This window comes from Lonchura striata, chromosome 25 (assembly GCF_046129695.1).
Source record: "Lonchura striata isolate bLonStr1 chromosome 25, bLonStr1.mat, whole genome shotgun sequence".
Classification (NCBI taxonomy): Eukaryota; Metazoa; Chordata; class Aves; order Passeriformes; family Estrildidae; genus Lonchura; species Lonchura striata.
This window is the reverse complement of record NC_134627.1, coordinates 1,969,350-1,988,114: the sequence shown is the minus strand read 5'-3', so window position 1 is coordinate 1,988,114 and position 18,765 is coordinate 1,969,350. Positions and strand designations below refer to the sequence as shown.

Genomic DNA, 18,765 nt, shown 5'->3' with positions numbered 1-18,765 from the left:
TGACCAGGGGCACCCCAAGGTGATCCCATTGGATTCCCCCATTTTGAGGAAAGCTCTTGGCAGGACAGGGGAGATTTTCTCCCAAACCGTCTTTGCCCCAGGCCTGAGGGAGTTTCAGAGGGTGATGAAAGGGTGCTAAAAAAAGGCAATGAAAACCAGCCCTCGAGGCCTGTAGGTGTGTGGGGTGACCCCCAGTGTAATTGGAGAACAGTAGGAAACCCCTTCTGCTGTGGAGACACTTTTGGAGGTGGATGACAGTAGGAACAGCCTTTGCACATCACTCTTCAAACACTTGGGTTTTTTAATAATTCTTTGAACCCCATGGTTGAATGCTGGCTGCTCTGTTCTCATAACCCACTGATTGCTCAACACAAGCCAGGAACTTTCTCCAGGATGGGGTAAGCTTTCCCAGCTAGAGGGGTCACAGAGGACGTCATGTCACAGCAGGCAGAAGAGGGCACCCTCCAGGCTGGAGCAGTGGGGGCAGAATGGGGATTTTGGCCCCAGGAACTGAAGCTGAGTGGAACAGATTCAGCCCCAGCTGTGGGGTGGGGTGGGAGCCCAGTGTGGGGCCAGGCTGCAGGTGACAATGACATGGGTGGCACAGGGACACATGGCTGCCCTCTTCGAGGCTGTGCACCTCAGCAGGGAGAAGGAGGTTGTGGCTGCCCAGGTGTCCAAGGCTGGGTTGGACAGAGCTTGGAGCACCCTGGGCTAGTGGAAGGTGTCACTGCCCATGGCAGGGGGAGGCACTGGATGGGCTTTAGGGTCACTTCCAACACAAACCATGCTGGGGTTCCATGATCTGATATATTTTGGAGGTTTCTCCTGTAACCCATGTCCTGGCTGAAGTAGTGGGTGAGATCCAGCACCAAAAGGCAGAGCCAGAGGTGATGCCACAGCCAAGGATCCATCTCAGCCTCAGTTCTGGGTCCTGTTCCCAGTCTGCCATGGGGAATCCACCCCTGGAATCAGCAATGTGTGCCTGTGTGTCCCCTCACCTCACGTGAGTCCACGGCCGCATACATGATGTCCATCCAGCCTTTGAAGGTTGCCTGTGGGAACAGGAATGGTCAGACCTGGAGTCTGTTCCAACACAAAGGATTCTGTGATTCTGTGGCAGTGGAGGAGAATGTATTTTCTGGGACCTGTTTGTGGCTAGGGAAAAAGGGAAGGTGATGGGTTCATGTCTGGAGTTCAGGTCTGAGCACTCCGGCTTCTCTGTGGGAATGTCAGGAGAGGAACGGGAGTTGAATCCACATGAAAGATGTCCCAGAAATATGGAAATTCCCATATGAATATACATAGACCATTCTGGGGCTGAGGCTACCAGTGACTTCCCAAAACACCACTGCAAACAAGACAAGGAAAAGAAGGAATTGACTCTTTTCTCCCTTCTACTCTCTTTGAAGTCATTTTCCCAAATGCAGAGCTGTGCCAGGGCCAGCTGCCTCCTTTCCAGTCCCAAACTGTGCCACCTCCATAGCCCTGACTTCCATATCCTACCTCTGGTTCTGCTGAATTCCCATCCCAGCAGGGTGGGGGGACCACACCAAGTCTTTTACAGGGTCTCCACTGCATCTCTTACAGCCTTTTGCTGCTGATTTGTTAAACAAAAGGTCTGCACATTTTGTTTCCTGAATCTGATGGAACAACAAGGCTGAAGAGGAAGCTGATTTTAGAAGCAGAGTCATCAGCTGGGGTTGTTTTCCGATTCTGCAGCCGCCAGTTCCCCTGGATCTGATGGGAGTAGCCCCAGCCTGCCCCACAATGGAGCCCACATCTGTATTTTTATCAAAGCTGTGGTGAGCAGTTCCCCTTTGCTGCCTGGCCCAGCTGTGGGGAGTTCAGTGGAACCCAGCTGCCTTCGCCCACTGCCCACAGGGGACACGTGTGCCCTTTTTCCAATCGTCACCCGCCCCACACAAAGCCCCACAACCTACAGCTGGAGCAGACTGAACTTTCCAAAGGGGTGCAGGGGTACGATAGAGCCTCCCCTCCTGACTCTACTCCCCGTGCTGGGCAGGAGCTGCTCTGCAGCACCAGCCTTGGTGCTGCTGCACCCATCTGCAGCAGCTCCCTGGTGAAACCTTCCCCTCCCGTCTTCTACCCTGTCCCTTTTCCTCCTTGGCTAGAAGTTTCCCTCCTTTACTAAGGGGTTTTTTTTTGGTGTTTAAAAACCAGCTTTGGAGCCAAGAAGCAGCTAAGAAACCTCATCACACATCAGCCCTGATGCTCATCCCACCACCCTGCTCCACCCCTCCTGGACGGTGACACCCGATGTTGTGACGTACCACCTGCAGCAAGGACAGGTATCCCAAGCCCACGTTGTCAAAGTTGACCTTGACGTTGACCCATCTGACCTCGTTGGTGTAGAGCAGGGCCATGCAGTCGCTCTTGTTGTTGACCACGTCGATGTCGAAGAGCTCCCCGGTGGTGGTGTTGACGCACCTGTAGTACTTCCCTGCAAACAGGTTCACGCCCATGATGCTGAAGATCAGCCAGAAGATGAGGCAGACCAGAAGGACGTTCATGATGGAGGGGATGGCACCCAGCAGGGCATTCACCACCACCTACAAGGAGAGAAAAACCCTTGGGGCACCTGGATGGGACCTTCATGTCCCTATGCCCAACCTTGCCCTCCCCAGCAGCACTGAGTGAGGTCAGACTGGAGCAAAGGTACCTTAGCATTGATCCCACCAGTCTGGAGGCCCCTGAAAACCTACTGGGATGTCCGTGATGTAGAGGACTGCTGAGGGCTCTCATGTCCCTGTCAGGGCCAGCAGTACATGGGGACACACTTACCCTCATGCCCTCAAACCGGGACAGAGCACGCAGGGGTCGCAGAGCCCTCAGTGTCCGCAGGGATTTGATGGCTCCCAGCTCGGAATATCCCAGCCAGTTTGCTGTCAGACTGACCAGGGACACCTGGAAGGAGCAGCCCAAGTGATCAGCAACACCTCAGGTGGAAACACAGCTGCAGCTCCTGCCCTGCCCTCTCTCCCCAGTCCCTCAGGCTGGTGGTCATCCTCTAGCCTTGGGACACAGACCTTGAGTACTTGGGGTCCCTGGTGACCAGACACCTCAAGGGTCACAGAATCCCAGAATGGTTTGGGCTGGAAAGGACTTTAAAGCCCATCCAGTGCCATCCCCTGGCATGGGCAAGGACACCTTTCACTGTCCCAGGTTGCTCCAAGCCCCGTCCAGCCTGGCCTTGGACACTTCCAGGGATCCAGGGGCAGGATGACACCTCTTGAGTGTGAGGGTGGAATTGACGTGGGGCATAGAAAGGACAGATTGCTCTGTCACAGACCATTTGGGAGACCCTGTGTCCCTTCACAGCTCTACTGGGCCTGGTGGAACTGCAGGGGCTGTTCTTGGCTTGGGTATAAAACAGAAGGGTTTGAAATGTTCCTGCAATCGGGAATGAAGTGTTCCTTCCCGTGGGGGACCATTATTTTGAGAAATGCTATAAGCCCTCATTCCACAGCCATCCCTTTATCCTCTAAAATACAATCTGGGTTCATTTACAACAGCCCCTAATGCCCCCAGGCCCCTTGGCTTGGCCCTGCTCATCACGTACATCCACAATGAGGAAATCCAGCCAGCACCAGGCATTGGTGAAGTACACCTTGAAGCCATAGGCCACCCACTTGAGCAGCATCTCGATGACGAAGATGTAGGAGAAGACCTTGTCTGCATATTCCAGGATGGTGCGGATCACCTTGCGCTGCTCGATGTAGATGTCCTCGAAAGCCTGCAAGGGGCACGGAGCTCTGTGACAGTCCCATCCTTCCATGGGACCCCACGGAGCTCTGTGACAGTCCCATCCTTCCATGGGGCCCCACGGAGCTCTGTGACAGTCCCATCCTTCCATGGCATCCCAGAGCACACATGTGCTGGTATCTCCCTGCTCTCCAGGGCTAGGGAAGCTGGGAGCTGAAGGATGGCTGGTCCATGAGGACCTGATCCACGTGGGGTCCAGCTCCTGTTTGCAGGTCCTTGTTGGCTTTGCGGGGCTGGACCCAAAGCAGAGCTTCCCTGAAGCCACAGTCCAGCTGCATCCAATTCCCAGGTGTCTCAGCTCAAACCCCAGGACACCAACCCACACCTTGGGATGCTCTGGGAGTTTTGAAAATGCCCTGAGGAGTTTGGGTGAGTGCTACACCCACGTCTGGAGTAAGCACTTGGAGGTATGGGTGTGGTGACCAGGTGCTGCACAGCTGGGGTAGCACAGCTTTCAATTCCTGCACCAGCTACAACCTCAGACATCCCCAACCACCTCAGAGCAAGCTGCAGACATGTAAAGTGTGTCTGAAAAGCCTCTCAGTCCCTCTGTTCTCCTTCAAACCTGCAGAGAAGTTGGTATTTCCTGGGTTAAATCCAGCCCAAACACTCAGAGAAGAGCACCAGGCCAACTCTGATAATTAATTTGATTTAATACAACAGCCAGGTTCTGAGAGGGGGCACCAGGCACTGATGGAGGTGCTGAACAGCAAAATAAAAACCATGAACTGTTTGTCCAGCACCTCCTGACAGCCAGTGCTGGTGGTGGTGAAATGAGGAACCACACGAAGCTCAGTAAATTGCTCAGATGGTTCATAGTTGGCATTAAGAGCAGGAGTGGGGGCTGTAGGCAGTGGCATCCCCTCAAGCCATGGACACTGGACCACAGCCTGTGGATGATGGTCCAGGAATGCTGGGGAGGGTGACCAGGACTCCTGGAGGACATTACAGCTGAGCCAAATGGGGGTTGAAATCAAACATCTGCCCACAGCTGGATTATTTGGCACAGGAGATGCCCAGATTGGCTCTGTCTCCTCCCTGTGCTCCCTCAGGCTGGGAAGAGCCCTCGGGGCAGGGGAAAGGTGGCACCTACCAGTGCCCCACTGCTGAGGAGGATCATGAAGACGATGAAGGTCTCGAACCAGTCGTGCTCCACAATGCGGAAGCAGGTTTTCCTGAGGTTCCACCAAATCTTCCCCTTCTCACTGGTGATGTCCACGTAGAGGCAGGGGAACCTCTTCACACAGCCTGGGGACACAGGGCTGGGGGTCACTCCTGGCCGGGGTGTTCCCACTATTCCCAGTTTTATTGGCATTTTAAACCCTCCCTGGTGAAAGCTAGACCAGGATCCTGCTGGGCTTAGGTGGGGTGCACGAGGGGAGCACCATGGGGATCATCTCTGGGGTGGGACAGGAGGATTTGGAGTCGGGGCTGAGCTCAGGGAGCCTGGAGGTCCCTGTGCTGCAAGAACTGGTTGGCAGTGACCCCTCCACCCCCGTTTTCCCCTCTCCACACCCATCTCCCCTGTCCCCAGGGTCTCCAGCCCTGCTCTGTCCCTCACCCTCAGTGAAACACTCCTCGGGCTCGTTGCTCTCCTCAGCCACCTCTGCCACTTCCTCCTCCTCTGGCGCGGGGGGTTTGTAATCCACCGTGCTGCACACGGACGAGGCATCGCTGGACAGGGGGTTCAGAGGGACTCCCTGCAGAGGGACAGCAATTCAGGCCAGGCTCCTGGCCTTGGGCTGTCTCCAGCCATGCTCCTCGTGTCCCAGAGAGCCCAGGCAGGGTCAGATGGGTGGTGGGACACCCTTATTTGGAGGATGATCTGAGTCCCCCTCCCATGGACACCCAGCCCAGAAGCTGTTGAATCATCCAGGGATGCAAACCTGGGAGGGTTTTTGGTACTTGAGCTTTGCTTCTCATCCAGGTTCAGAGGAACAAAAGGTTCCCCGATGCCAGCCTTCCTCTCAGCACAGCAGCTCCATCTCCCATCCACCTGTGCCACCACCTCAGGCTGATTTTCTTGCTGCCTCGTCCTCCTCCTCTGTGTGTCCCCATCCCAGATTTGCTCTGCCAACCCCCCTTTAGTGCAGAAACCCAAGCAGCCTCTGCTCTCACCTTCATCTGGCTCAGCTCGTGCTGAAGTGCCCTCAGCCTGAGGTTCACCCAAGTTCAAAACCTGCACCCCAAATACCTCTCTCCAGCTCCACCCTGCTCCAGAGCTCAGCTTGGCTGCCTTCCCAGACACACTCAGCAAGGCCAGAGGGGCTGATAACAAGAGAAAACCTTGGCAAGCCCTGGGACTCTTTTTCCTCTGCTTTTCTTTTGGCTTTCTGAGAACCTCATGCAACACTTGAGGAACGAGCAGATCCCCAGCCCTGCCTATCCTACCTGGGAGCAGCAGGAGCTGGAGGATCCAGGATGCGTATTTCCAGCACAAGAAGGTGTTTGCTTACACGGGAAGGAGATAATCCTCCCCTCAGGCTGCTCCTATTTTTGGTAATCCATAAAGAAGCTGCTCCATCCTCCAAAAACCAGGGAAAAGCCCCTGGGGTAAACTGAGGCACCATCACTGCCCACAGCTTCAGGAGCCACAGCCTCATCTCTGTGAGAAGACGTGGCTGTGGGGGACCTTTGGGGACATGCAGGAGAGGACACAGCAGCAGGGGTGGCACCAGCTCTCAGCTGGTGGCCCTCAAGGACCACAGGGACCCTCAGATGAGGCTGGGGGGAGGGATGGGAAAGGCAGGGGGATTAGGGAGGCTCAGCACGGAGCCAGGCAAGCTGTGGCCCCACAGGAGCCATCTGCCTCCAGGACAGCCTTAGAAAGGGTAAAGGTGGGGACAAACCAGTGCAGCTGCCCTGGAGATGTGGGGAAGGCCCAAAAGGCCCTTGGATGGCTCACGGAACCCAGGAGTTCTGTGGGGAGCTCAGGGCAGGTTCTGCTGGGTGGGAACAGGGATAAAACCCATCCCTGGGGGCTCCTGAGTCCTCCCACACCTGGAACCAGCAGGTTTGGAGAGCAATGCCCATCCCACCTGGCACAGCATCTCCAGCCTGCCTGGGGCTTTCCCATCCTTGGTGCTGCACACCTGACTCACCCCATGGCCCCATAACCCACAGCCCTGAGAACCACAGAACTGTTCAGGTGGCAAAAGCCTTCTGAGGCCACCACTCACCATGTCCCCAAGTGCCACAACCACACGGCTTTTAAACCCCTCCAGGGATGGGGACTCCACCCAGCCATGGGCAGCTGGAAACCCCTTTCCATGCAGGAATTTTCCCTAATCTCCAATCAAACCTCCTCAGGCCCAGCCTGGGGCCGTTCCCTCTCCTCCTGTCCCTGTTCCTGGAGCAGAGCCCGACCCCCCGGCTGTCCCCTCCTGGCAGGAGCTGTGAGAGCCACAAGGTCCCCCTGAGCCTCCTTTGCTCCAGGCTGAGCCCCCCCAGCTCCCTCAGCTCCACTGACAACACCCCTGTGCTGCACCAGAGCCTGGAGCATCTCAGGACACATCACCCTGCCCAGCAGGGTGGGATCCCCACGGAAGAAGCCCCTGGAAGAGCCCTGAGCCTGCACTGCTTCTGCAGAGCCACAGCCCAGGCTGGCACCTCCTCCCTGCTCCGAGCTGCAAAGGGAACTCAACCACAAGATGCAGAAGTGTAGCTGCGATGATCCTGCCCCTGCCATTTCCCCGAAAAAGAGCTTTTCCTTGGAAGGGTGCTGCTCTGGAAGGGGAGAGGATTTACCAGCGCGGCTCGGTCCCGGTGGGAGTGTCCCGGAGCGGGCGCTGTGCGGGGCTCTGGCTCCATCTGGAGCTGATCCCGCTGGGAACAGCGCGGGGCTGCCGCCCTGCCGCCCCCGAGTGCTAAATCAAACAATTGTCAATTCACCCTGTGAATGCGGGCTGGGAGAGCTGGGGGTGCTCACCTGGAGAAGGGGAGGGTCTGGGACAGTGCTGAGCCCCTTCAGGGCCTAAAGGGGCTCCAGGAGAGCTGGAGAGGGACTGGGGACAAGGGATGGAGGGACAGGACACAGGGAATGGCTCCCACTGCCAGAGGGCAGGGATGGGTGGGAGATTGGGAATTGGGAATTGTTCCCTGGCAGGGTGGGCAGGCCCTGGCACAGGGTGCCCAGAGCAGCTGTGGTGCCCCTGGAGCCCTGGCAGTGCCCAAGGCCAGGCTGGACAGGGCTGGAGCAGCCTGGGACAGTGGGAGGTGTCCCTGCCATGGCAGGAGATTGGAATTAAATGGTCTTTGAGACTCTCACCAACCCAAATAATTTGTGATTTCATGATGAATTGCAGCCCATCATTCCCCCTGCCTGGGCAGGGCCCCTGTTTTTAATGCACCCCCTTGGCTCCCACCTGAGTCAGCTTTGACTGAATTTAGGCACCAAACCCAACAGCCCCGATGGGCTGAACTGGTATTAACTGGTTGAGAGTTGCCCTTTGCCTTTGCTGAGCTCAGAGTTTTTCCATGCAGAGTTTGGAGTGGGTGCTCACTGCTGAACGCACCCTAAAGCCCAGAGCTGTGCCAGGACGGGTCCCATAGCTGCACCCCAAGGTTTTCCCACCTCTTGGGAAGCACTTTGTGCTTACAGGGAGCTGAGGTCCTCAGGCACCCCCTGTGTCCCCTCCCATCGTGGCCAGGCTGGCACTGGCATCACCTCTGCAGTGTGCCCAGCGTGCTGAGCACTGCTGCTGTGGCACTGGGGCTGAGTAGGGAAATCATGGGGGGGGATGCCAACTCTCAGCCCTCCTGGGGCAACCCTGAGGGAACTGAGAGCAGAAACCCCCCTGGCCCATTCCCTTGACCAAGGTGCTCCACGCAAGTTTGTCCCCTCTGTAGGGCTTGGCAGGGACAGTGGCCAGCCCCACATTTCCTCCTGTTCCCCTCTGCACCCCAAATGCTGAAATCTCCCCATTGCCCCAGATAACACTAAATAATCGTGACTGTCCCCTCTCCTTGCCCCATGTCATGCCAAGCTGGGTCCCTGTCACTGTGCTGAGCTGTGAGGAGCCTGCAGGTGGGAGGGAGGTGAGAGGCTCTGCAGTTTTGGGAACCCTGCTTCATTTTCCAGCCTTTCTGGGGCTCCCTGTGCAATCCCATCCTGGTGTGCAGCAGCACCAAATGCCTCCTGGACCTGGCAGGGCTGGTTGGGATGGCGCTTTCCAGAGTTCTCTCAGCTCCTGGAACACGTTTGCCATCCAGTCACGACAAATCCCTGCTCAGAGCCGTCCTATTGTCCAAACAAAACCCCTTCCCAGGCTGATGCACCTGCTCCTGTCCTCCTCAGCACCTCCAGCTGCCCCCTGTGTCCCCAGGGCTGTGGGGGTAAGCAGTAATTTCCCACTGCACCATGCCCTTTTGTGTCCACTTGGGTCTTCCCAAGTTTCTTGTCCCCCTGCCACCCTCCCAGTGGACCCCAGCAGTCCCCTGGAGACTCAGCTGTCTCAGCTTTGGATCCCACACCCCTCCCTTCATGTTCACCCCTGCTAAGCTCCTCCATCTGGTTCAGGCCGCCCCAGGGTGATGCTTCCCGAGGCATTAGCAGTGGATCCAATGATAGTGCCATCAGCAGATTTCCTGGCATCGGGTTCCTCTGGGACATCTTTCACCCCAAACAGGCGCTCTGACCCTTGCATTGCCCCTGTGGTGCTGTGGCATCAGCAATAACCCCACAGTCTGACCCAAACCAGCCAAAGCCCTGCTTGGACCCTCCCCTCCACTCCAGCTTACACTGGGAAATGCCAGCTTGGACAATGCCAAGTTTGGCCCATGCCACGACCTGTGAGAAAGGTGAAAGTGACCCAAACCAACATCACTCCTTGGGCAGCACAGCAAGAACGGGCCAGTGCCAGTTTTGGGGTGAAACCCTCCCCTTCCATCCGCCTTCCTGACCTTGGTGGTGTCCTCGGTGTCAGACTGGGTGCTGGTCTCCTCATAGAGGTCAGACTCCTCAGAGGCAATGGGGACCTGCACTGTCAGGTTGGGGTTGTTGATGAAATTCATGTGGTCCAGCTCATCCATGAAAATGTGCTCCTTGCCCGTGATGCCATCCAGGTACCCTGACTTGGGCTCCAGGGCCGTGTCCACGTGGTTGAGCACAGAGTTGTCCCTCTTGCTGGGGTCCTGTTCTTCCTCTGGTGCCACCTTCTTGCCCTTCCAGAGCCGGCGCAGCAGCGCCAGGAGTGAGGCCTTGGCGAAGGCGATGCCGCGGGTGATGCGGCCGATGGCGATCTGCAGGTTGTTCATCTCCCCGTCATCGTCCGACGCTGCCAGGCTGTCGGCGCTGAAGGAGCTCAGCAGCAGAGCCAGGAACAGGTTTAGCACCTGGGGGGACAAAGCAAATGCCAGCCCTGAGGTCCAGCAGGTCCTGAGCCTCAGGATTTAACTCTGGAGCTGCAGGGATCACTGGTGACTGTGGAGAAGCCTCTTCACTGAGCATCTCATGGGCTCTGCCCTGCCCTCACCAGCTCTGGGGACTGCAGAGGTGCCAGTCCCAGTCCCTGGAGGACATGGACATGCTCCTCCTCAAACCCCCTGGGCTCTGATGCCTTCCACCTCACCCTGGGCTCCCATGGTCCTGCAGATCCCTCTGCAAATGATGCCAATCATGGTTTCAGCTCCTCTCAAGCTCTGCTGTGGATCTGTGAGTGTGTCCCTTCCTTTGGTTTCTTGGAGTTCCGAGAATCCCGTGAGGACTCCCCAAGTCTCTGGTGCTTCTCCCCACCAGCCCCAGGGATGCAACTCAGCTCTTGTGGCTGCTCCATCCCTGGAAGGGTCCAAAGCCAGGCTGGACGGGGCTTGGAGCAACCTGGGATGGTGGAAGGTGCACCTGGCCATATCACAGGGTGGGGCCGAGTGCTCTTTAATGTCCCTTCCAACCCAAACCAGTCTGGGATTCCACAGTTCTGTGATTATGTCCCTTCTGCCCTGAATGAAACCTCCTGCTTGTGCTCTCAGCTGCAGCTCTTCCTCTCCTCTTCCCTGCCTTTGGTAGATGTCCAGCAAGCTCCTGAGGGTCTCCCACCCCTGGGGCCATGGAGGAGCCTGGACCCAGCTGTGGCCCCATCCCTGTGTCCCAGACACTGCTGTGCTCCATCAGAGCGAGCTTTCACCTCAGCACGAGCCAGTAAACGCTCTGAGTAACTCCAAGCATGGGCTCGTGTGCTTCCCCTTCTACTGCACCATCCCAAAACGTGACTGGAGCCCACCACAGCCTCTCCTGGCACAGCTGGGGTTGCTGCCTGCCAGGAGCCAGGAGCAGCTCGGGAGCAGAGGGGTGGGATAGGCACCCCCGCGGGCAGAGCAGGGACGGAGCCAGCCCACAGCTGTCGGTGTTTGTGCCGTGCTGTGCGGTGCCAGCAGCGCATCTGAGACGGGAATTAGCTGCTATCCAAGGACACTGCAGTTTTCACATGGCTCATGCCATGTGCCTTAAACCACGTCTTTAAATAAATCCCCGCGGGCCCAGCAGTCGAATGTCCCCATTAAGTACCAGTTACAGTTAGTGGGTGCTGCTGGCTCTGGCTTTGTTGGGCAGGACTCCGTTACCTTGTCACCCGACTGACTTCCTCCCTTTTCCCTGAATAACCCCAAAGGAAATGCTCAAAGTGTCATTAAGAGCAAAGGACAGGTCACCTTCTTCCTGTGTAGGGGAAGCGGAGAAATACACACCTCCCTGCACGGGGAGACTTGGGAGCCTCTGGGACGTGCTCCAGGGCTCGGAAATACCTGAGGCATGGCCAGGAGAGCCTGGCAGAGAGGAGGAGGAGGGCACAGAGGGCTCTGGCCGTGTTTTTGCTCCGTGTTTCTCTGCTGGGCTGTAAATGGAGCCCATGCAGGAGCTGCAGATCTGCCCCAAGAGCTGGGGTGCACCTTTGGGAGGGGACACCTGCACCTCTGGGATGGGGACACTGGCACCTCTGGGATGGGGACACCCACACCTCCACACCTCAGGGAGGGCTGTCACTGACCCCACCAGCTGAAATTGTGCTGTCCCCGTGTCTTCTCCAGAGCAGTCCCCTGGAGAGGTGGGTGGACTGTGCTGTTCCAAAAAGGAGCTCCAGAAGAGGGAAACCTTCCAGAACCCCTTTTTGGGAGGGCTCTGCAGGGAGTCACAGCTGGAATTCCCAGTCCAAACTCCTGCACTCCCTGTGGATGGTTCTGGACAGCCTTCTGCTCTTACAGGTGCCCTTGTGGGTGATTTTCAGCCTGACCCAGCCTCACCATCCCCTGCAAAGGGGATCACAAGCAGAGGTGATGCAAAGGTGGCATCACAAGCCTTTGCTGGCTGGTGGGAGATGGGCAGCCAGGGGGGCACGGGGCTGCTCCCCTCATCTGCCCAGCACCACCCTGAGCAGGGTCTGCAGCCAGGGGCTCTCCCTTCAAAGCCGCAAATCCCTGGCATGAGCCAGGGAAGCCAAGAGGCTCCCAAATCCCAACTTTCTGTCCTTAAACTGGGACACTCCAAGCTGACCCGAGCCGGGGGCTGCTCTGGGCTTCTCCCAGAGCAGCTCCTTTCAGAGCCTCCCCGGGGAGAGGGGTCAGCAGCTCCCGGGGGCAGATAGTTTTTCAAAGCAAATTCCAAAGGGATTACACAATCCCGGCAAGTAATAGGAGCGAGTCGGCGCTTCCCTCGCCTGCCTTGCTCCTCAAGAAGGGAGAGCAGGGCCCACGCAGGCTGCAAAACAAGCTCCAGAGCTGCCAGCGATGGGGTTACCAAGTTTAGAAAGGATTTCACGCTCGCCTGGAACTCGCAAACCTGTGGCTCAGGCAGCACAGGCAGCCGGGGGGAGTGGGGAGGGTGGGGTGTAGGAGGGGGGTGAGGGGAGCAGGGGGTCCCACAAACTCAGGGAAGAAGTTTGGCCATCACCAAATGCCACCTGGAGCACGGTGGGGGCTGGGGAGGTTGGGGATATGGAGAAGCCTTGTGGGGGCAGGGTGGGGGGCTGCTTCCAAAAGCACCTGGAGCAAAGGGTGGAATGGATGGATGGATGGATGGATGGATGGATGGATGGATGGATGGATGGATGGTGCTCTGCCTCCATCCCTCATCAGGAGGGTGGGAAATGGGGCAGTAAAGCTGGAAAAGCCAAGTGAAGGACAGAAGGCAGCTTGAAGCTAAGCTCTGTTTTATCCCAGAGTGGCTCCTGCCTCTGCCTAAAGCCCATTTGTGTTTTCTGTGCCTCAGTTTCTCCCCAGTTCCTGGTCTGGTTTCAGCTGGAGGTCCCTCAGGAATCATTCCTCCCTCTGTTTTACACAGAGCTGGCACAGCTGACCTGAAGGGCCTGGGGAGGGGAGAGAATCCCTGTGCTCCCTGCAGCTCCAAGCAGACCCTGCCACAGGCACAGCCCTGTGGAAAAGCTGAGCTGGAGAGAGGCAGCCTCACCCCAGCACCCCCTCTGTCCCCCAGGGAGGGGCCCCCGGCCCACAGCCTCACCACGAGGTTGCCGATGACCATGACCATCATGAAGACGATGAGGCACATGGTCTGGCCGGCCACCTCCATGCAGTCCCACATGGTCTCGATCCACTCCCCGCAGAGGATGCGGAAGACGATGAGGAAGGAGTGGAAGAAGTCGTTCATGTGCCAGCGGGGCAGGGTGCAGTCCACCGAGATCTTGCACACGCACTCGATGTAGCTCTTGCCGAAGAGCTGCATCCCCACCACGGCGAAGATGAAGACGATGATGGCCAGAACCAGCGTGAGGTTGCCCAGGGCACCCACGGAGTTGCCGATGATCTTGATGAGCATGTTGAGAGTGGGCCAGGACTTGGCCAGTTTGAAAACCCTCAGCTGTGGGGGGCAAGGAGAAAAGGGGGGTGGCTGGGGGTGTCATTGCCGCAGCAAGGCTGTGCCACTGCCATTTGACCCTCCGGGGCTGTTTGACCAAGGCAGGAGGGGTTAAACCCGCAACTGCTCTGACTCCAACTTCCCGAATATTGAACTTAGTCTTGTCTTTAACAGGACCAGGTTGGGCCCTCCCAAGCTGAGCCTCCACCATGAAGGAGCTGGACAAGCCACCCCCACCCTGTCCCTGTCACCGCCCAGGTGTCCATGGCACGTACCAGGCGGAAGGAGCGGAGCACGGAGAGCCCCTGCACATTGGCCAAGCCCAGCTCCACCAGGCTCAGAGTGACGATGAAGCTGTCAAAGATGTTCCATCCCTGCTGGAAATACTCATAGGGATCCAGAGCAATGAGCTTCAGGACCATCTCTGCCGTGAAGATCCCTGTAAAGACCTGTGGGAAGCAGCACCCTTGACCACTTGTTCATAAACCCAGTGCTGAGCTGTGGGGTGGGGTGGGCAGCATCCCTCTTTTTTGGTGTATTCCCAAAGCATTTCACCCTGTTAGGGCCAGTCCCAGTTGGGAACAAGCTCCCCAGGTGCTGCCCAGTGTGGCAGATTGGGAATACTGGTGACCGATTCCTCTGGAGGGACACAAAGGTGAGTGCTGGCAGCTGAAAATTAAAAATAAAATTTCCTTGGCAAGAAGACACCTTTGGAATGACTGGGAAATCACAGGTGTCCAGCACTGGGAACTGGGCTGCTGCTGGGATGCCCCTGTCCCTCCCTGAGCCCAGTGACAGCTGAGCTGGATTTTACACATTGCTCCTTTCCTGGGACCACAGCAGCACGTGCAGCATTGTGTCACTGCAGAGAGGGCTCAGCCAGGTGACAGTCACCATCCCTGCTGCCATTCCACGGCACAGCACGTGCAGAGGGCCTGTGACAGATCTGCCCTGACTGGGGACGGTGTTGGGACAGGTCTATCCCCCACGGAGCAGGGAGGAGCAGCAGGGAGGCTCCTGCATCCCGGGGGTGTCCCCACATGTCCCTTGCATGCCAGCCCACAAATGTTCCTGTCCTGCTCCTGCAGCTGCATTCCAGGGGATTGTCCCCATATGTCCTTTGCATGGCAAGCCACAAACATCCCCTGTCCTGCTTCAGTACCGCAGAGGATTGTCCCCACGTGTCCCCAGCACGGCAGCCCACAAACATCCCTTGTCCTGCTCCTCCCAGCTGATCCCTGCCCTTGTCCCGTACATAGTGTGGTGGGGCAGGCAGCTCCTACCCAGGGCACAGGCAGGGGATGCGGGGCAGCCCCGGCTCAGGGGGATCTGCTCCTCCTGCTCCCGTCCCCACCGGGCCCTTCCCCAGCAGATCATCCCCCGGGCTGCCCCCGCATCCAGGATCCGCTCCTGGCTCCAAGGAAGCTCTGGAGCCGCCTCAGCCCGGCCGTGCCTTGAGCCCCAGCCCATTAATGCCCTTGTATTTCCTGGATGAAACCAGAGCCGGTCCCGCCCGCCCGGGCAGCGGCGTCTGTCACTCCAGGGCTGCGCTTCCAGAGCCCCGCAGGTGCTGGCGCAGGGCAGAGGGGGAGCCCAGGAGATGGGAGCGCTCCCATTCCTCAGCCCACCGCTGCCAGGGCCTCCCGCAGCAGATCCATCCAGCTCAGAGACATTTGTCACCAGCTCCAAGCAGGAGCAGCCACTAAATGCTCCTATAAAATCAGGACAGCCAAGATTTGCAGTGATTCCACTGGACAAATCCCTGATTATTATTAATTTTAATGCTGTGTTGTTGCTTCCTGCTCAGTGGGGACCTGTTTGCTCCCACAATCGAACACGCCCTGCTCTGCCCCGTGGCACCCAGCATTTCAGTGGGGACACTGTGGTGTCACCCAGGGCTGTGATGCAGAGGGTGGCTCAGGATGCACCGAGCCTGGCAGGGATGCAGCAGGAGGGGAGCAGGGAATGGTGGGTCCCAATCCCATCAGTGCCCTTGGGTCTGGGCCATGCCAGGGCCCAGCCCTGTGCAGGGATGCCGTGGGCAGAGCCCTGCAGTGCTCTGTCAGCACCTGGGATGTGTCACACAGCAGCAGAGGGGATCTGCCCTCCGGGGTGGGGGTTTGAAAGGGAGGGATGGAGCTCCCTACCAGGTTCCCCACGGTCAGCACGTTCTCGAACTCTTCCGTCATGGGGTAGTGCTCCATGGCCATGAAGAGAGTGTTGAGCACGATGCAGATGGTGATGCCCAGGTCCACAAAGGGGTCCATCACTACCAGCTTGACAAACTCCTTCAGCTTCACCCATGGACGGCAGCAATTCCAGACCAGGAATGTGTGGGCAAATTTGTACCACCAGGGTGGGCATTTCTGGTGAGCTTCTTCCAGCTCTGAGGGTGGGAAAGGAAACGTGTGGGATTATCTTGTCCTCACCTGGGTGGGCAAGTGCTGACCTTCAGGAGAAGTTCCCCTGAGGTCCTGGACCAGCTCTGATCTATGATTTTAATAGCATGGAATATCCTGAGCTGGGAGCCACCCACAGGGATCATTGATCCAGCTCCTGGCCCTGCCCAAAGCCCCCAACATCCCACCCTGGGCACCCCTGGTAGCGCTGTCCAAACCCTCCTGGAGCTCTGGCAGCCTCGGGGCCGGGACCATTCCCTAGGAAGCCTGGGCAGTGCCAGCACCTCTGGGGGAAGAACTTTTCCCTGAGACCCATCCAAAATTCCCCTGGCACAAGCTCGTCCCCTTGTCCTGTCCTTGGTCACAAGCAGCAGAGATCGGAGCTGCCCCATGGAAGGAGCTGAGGTCTCACCTTCTTCTCCTCTTCTCCAGATGAACAATCAAGTGACCTGAGCCACTCCTCATATGGCTCCTCCACATCCTTCATCATTTTCTACGCCCTCCTTTGGACACTTTTTAAGACCTTTTTTGTATTGTGGCACCCAAAAAATACAGGGGCTAAAAGGAGAGCCTTCCCATGCCCAGGCACAGAGATGATGTAGACCTGGCCCTCCAAACTGGAGAGGGCTGGAAAGGCAGATCAGCCAGGGAACTGTGGATCCAGTCCTGCTCCCAGCCCCTGGGTGGGATTTGAGGTGTTCGTGCCACCCTGAGATTGCCAGGACATCCAGGGGACTGCTCTGGGCTGACCAGAGGGTTTCATGACTGTTCTCGGGGAGAGAGGAGACAGGAACTGCTGAGTTCATGGTGCTTTTTGCTGGAGCTGACACAGCAGCTCATGGGAAGTTGCTCAGCAGTTCCCAGTTGGCTCTGGAAATTCCTCTAATCAACTGCAATCCCTTTAATTTGTGTGAGATAATGGATTATTGCCTCCAGGCATCATCCCAGTGAGCTGGGATGAAAAGTCTGGCTTGAGCATCACTGACCCCATATGGAGACCCCAGGGCTGGAGTCATCCCTTGTGTGGGGCTGGGAATTTGGGACAGCCACTGTCACCAGCCCAGGCCCTGCAGCACTGACCAGGACCCTCACCCAACGAGACATACCTTCCACAGCGTTGGAGATGACACTGATAGCACTTCCCACCCTCTTCTCCAGCCCTGGCCCATCTTGGTTGCCCACAGTGAGGTGGTTGAGGTCTGGCTTCTCCGGCTCATGGGTGAGGTTGAACTGGGAGGAGAGGAGGGAGGGGTACAGAGTTATTCCATGCTCTGAAAGACAGAGCAGAGAGAAAACAGGGAATGGTCTGGAGAGACCTCTGAGTGCAAGGTGGGCACCCCAAAAAGGCTTGTAGGACCCAACCCACAGCGAGGTGGGCACAAGCCTGGTGCCTCAGGAGGCTGGGCACCCTCAGGGATGGCAGGGGCAGAGCTGGCACCTACATCAATCACGGTGTCGGATCGCTGCAGGGTGATCTTGGGCACCACCTGCCCGTTGCAGTCCTTGGCCTTGTCCTGGTCACTGTTGAGGTCTGAGTCCTGCCCCTTCCCGGCCACGCTGCTGGGCAGGGAATTGCTGCTGGACGAGCGCTCCTGCAACTGCACAAGCCCGTCCCTGTCACCCCTGTGTCCACAGCCGTGGGGACATCCCAGGGTGGCTGAGGGCTCCAGGGGCTGGGAAAATTCCTTCCCTCCCTGGAACTGGTGGATGGAGACTTGGAGCAACCTGGGGTAGTGGGAAGTGTCCTGTGCCAGGGGGGGACTGGGTGAGCTTTCATGTCCCTTCCAACCCAGGCTGTCCTGGATTTCCAGGCTTTTCCTTTTCCTTTTCCTTTTCCTTTTCCTTTTCCTTTTCCTTTTCCTTTTCCTTTTCCTTTTCCTTTTCCTTTTCCTTTTCCTTTTCCTTTTCCTTTTCCTTTTTCCCTTTCCCTTTCCCTTTCCCTTTCCCTTTCCCTTTCCCTTTCCCTTTCCCTTTCCCTTTCCCTTTCCCTTTTCCCTACAAAAAGTTACCATACAACAAAATAACAATCCCCAATACCTACAACAAACACCATTTCATAACCATTGAAACTACCAACCTCCCACTACAACACCACCTCTAACCACTTCTATTATCACAAATAAAAAAGAATTACAGTTTTACACAAAATTATACAAGTTACAGTTTTCCCTTTCTCTTACACCCCCTACACTCAGCTCTCCACAGCTGAGTTAGGTCTGTTCAGATTTGGTCAGGGAGAATAATTCCTAAGGACAAAACTGAGCAAATCTTGGTCCTTCAAGCAGGAAACTTTGCCCTTTGCAGTGAGCTCTCATCCAAAATGGCAAAGAAGAAAAATCCTCAAGTCTCTTGCTGAAATGTGGCCTCCAGGATTTTTGCATTTGAACTAAATTTTGTATTAACACATTAAAAAAAAAAAAATCGGTTTTTGTCCTTTATTTTTTTATTTTCAACAGTGCTATTAAAATTTGAAGTTTATTACACCCTCTCATAGCACTGATGATGCCACAGCGAAGTGGGAAATTCTCTGTTCTCACAGCACATTGCTGAAGTCCAGGACATTTTCCACCTTTAATCATGGGATATTAAATAGATCCAAGGCCCCATTTCTTGTAGGTGCTTTGCCCTCACTATCAGCTTAATTCCCTCTGTCTTTTTAATTTCTCTGTGTGACTCTAAAGGGAGACATCCTTTAACAAAGCCTTTGGGCACTTCTCTGGTGGATTTGCTCAGGGAAGGGGCCTCAGCACCAGCCTGACCCTCAGGCAGGGCTGGCCCAGA

The 18,765-nt window shown here is 56.7% G+C and overlaps 1 protein-coding gene across 1 annotated transcript in view; it reads right to left on the bottom strand.

Annotated features, from left to right (window-relative positions):
* SCN4A (sodium voltage-gated channel alpha subunit 4) overlaps nucleotides 1–18,765 on the bottom strand; it is a 43,511-nt gene that overhangs the window by 4,661 nt on the left and 20,085 nt on the right. The window contains exons 11-22 of the mRNA XM_021546946.2: nucleotides 17,427–17,582; nucleotides 17,091–17,214; nucleotides 15,733–15,971; nucleotides 13,861–14,034; nucleotides 13,232–13,588; nucleotides 9,688–10,119; nucleotides 5,348–5,486; nucleotides 4,880–5,034; nucleotides 3,584–3,757; nucleotides 2,806–2,928; nucleotides 2,295–2,573; nucleotides 1,002–1,055 (exon numbers count right to left, since the gene is read on the bottom strand). Of these exons, the coding sequence (XP_021402621.1) occupies nucleotides 1,002–1,055; nucleotides 2,295–2,573; nucleotides 2,806–2,928; nucleotides 3,584–3,757; nucleotides 4,880–5,034; nucleotides 5,348–5,486; nucleotides 9,688–10,119; nucleotides 13,232–13,588; nucleotides 13,861–14,034; nucleotides 15,733–15,971; nucleotides 17,091–17,214; nucleotides 17,427–17,582 (2,406 nt within the window). The remainder of the gene's footprint in view (nucleotides 1–1,001; nucleotides 1,056–2,294; nucleotides 2,574–2,805; nucleotides 2,929–3,583; nucleotides 3,758–4,879; nucleotides 5,035–5,347; nucleotides 5,487–9,687; nucleotides 10,120–13,231; nucleotides 13,589–13,860; nucleotides 14,035–15,732; nucleotides 15,972–17,090; nucleotides 17,215–17,426; nucleotides 17,583–18,765) is intronic.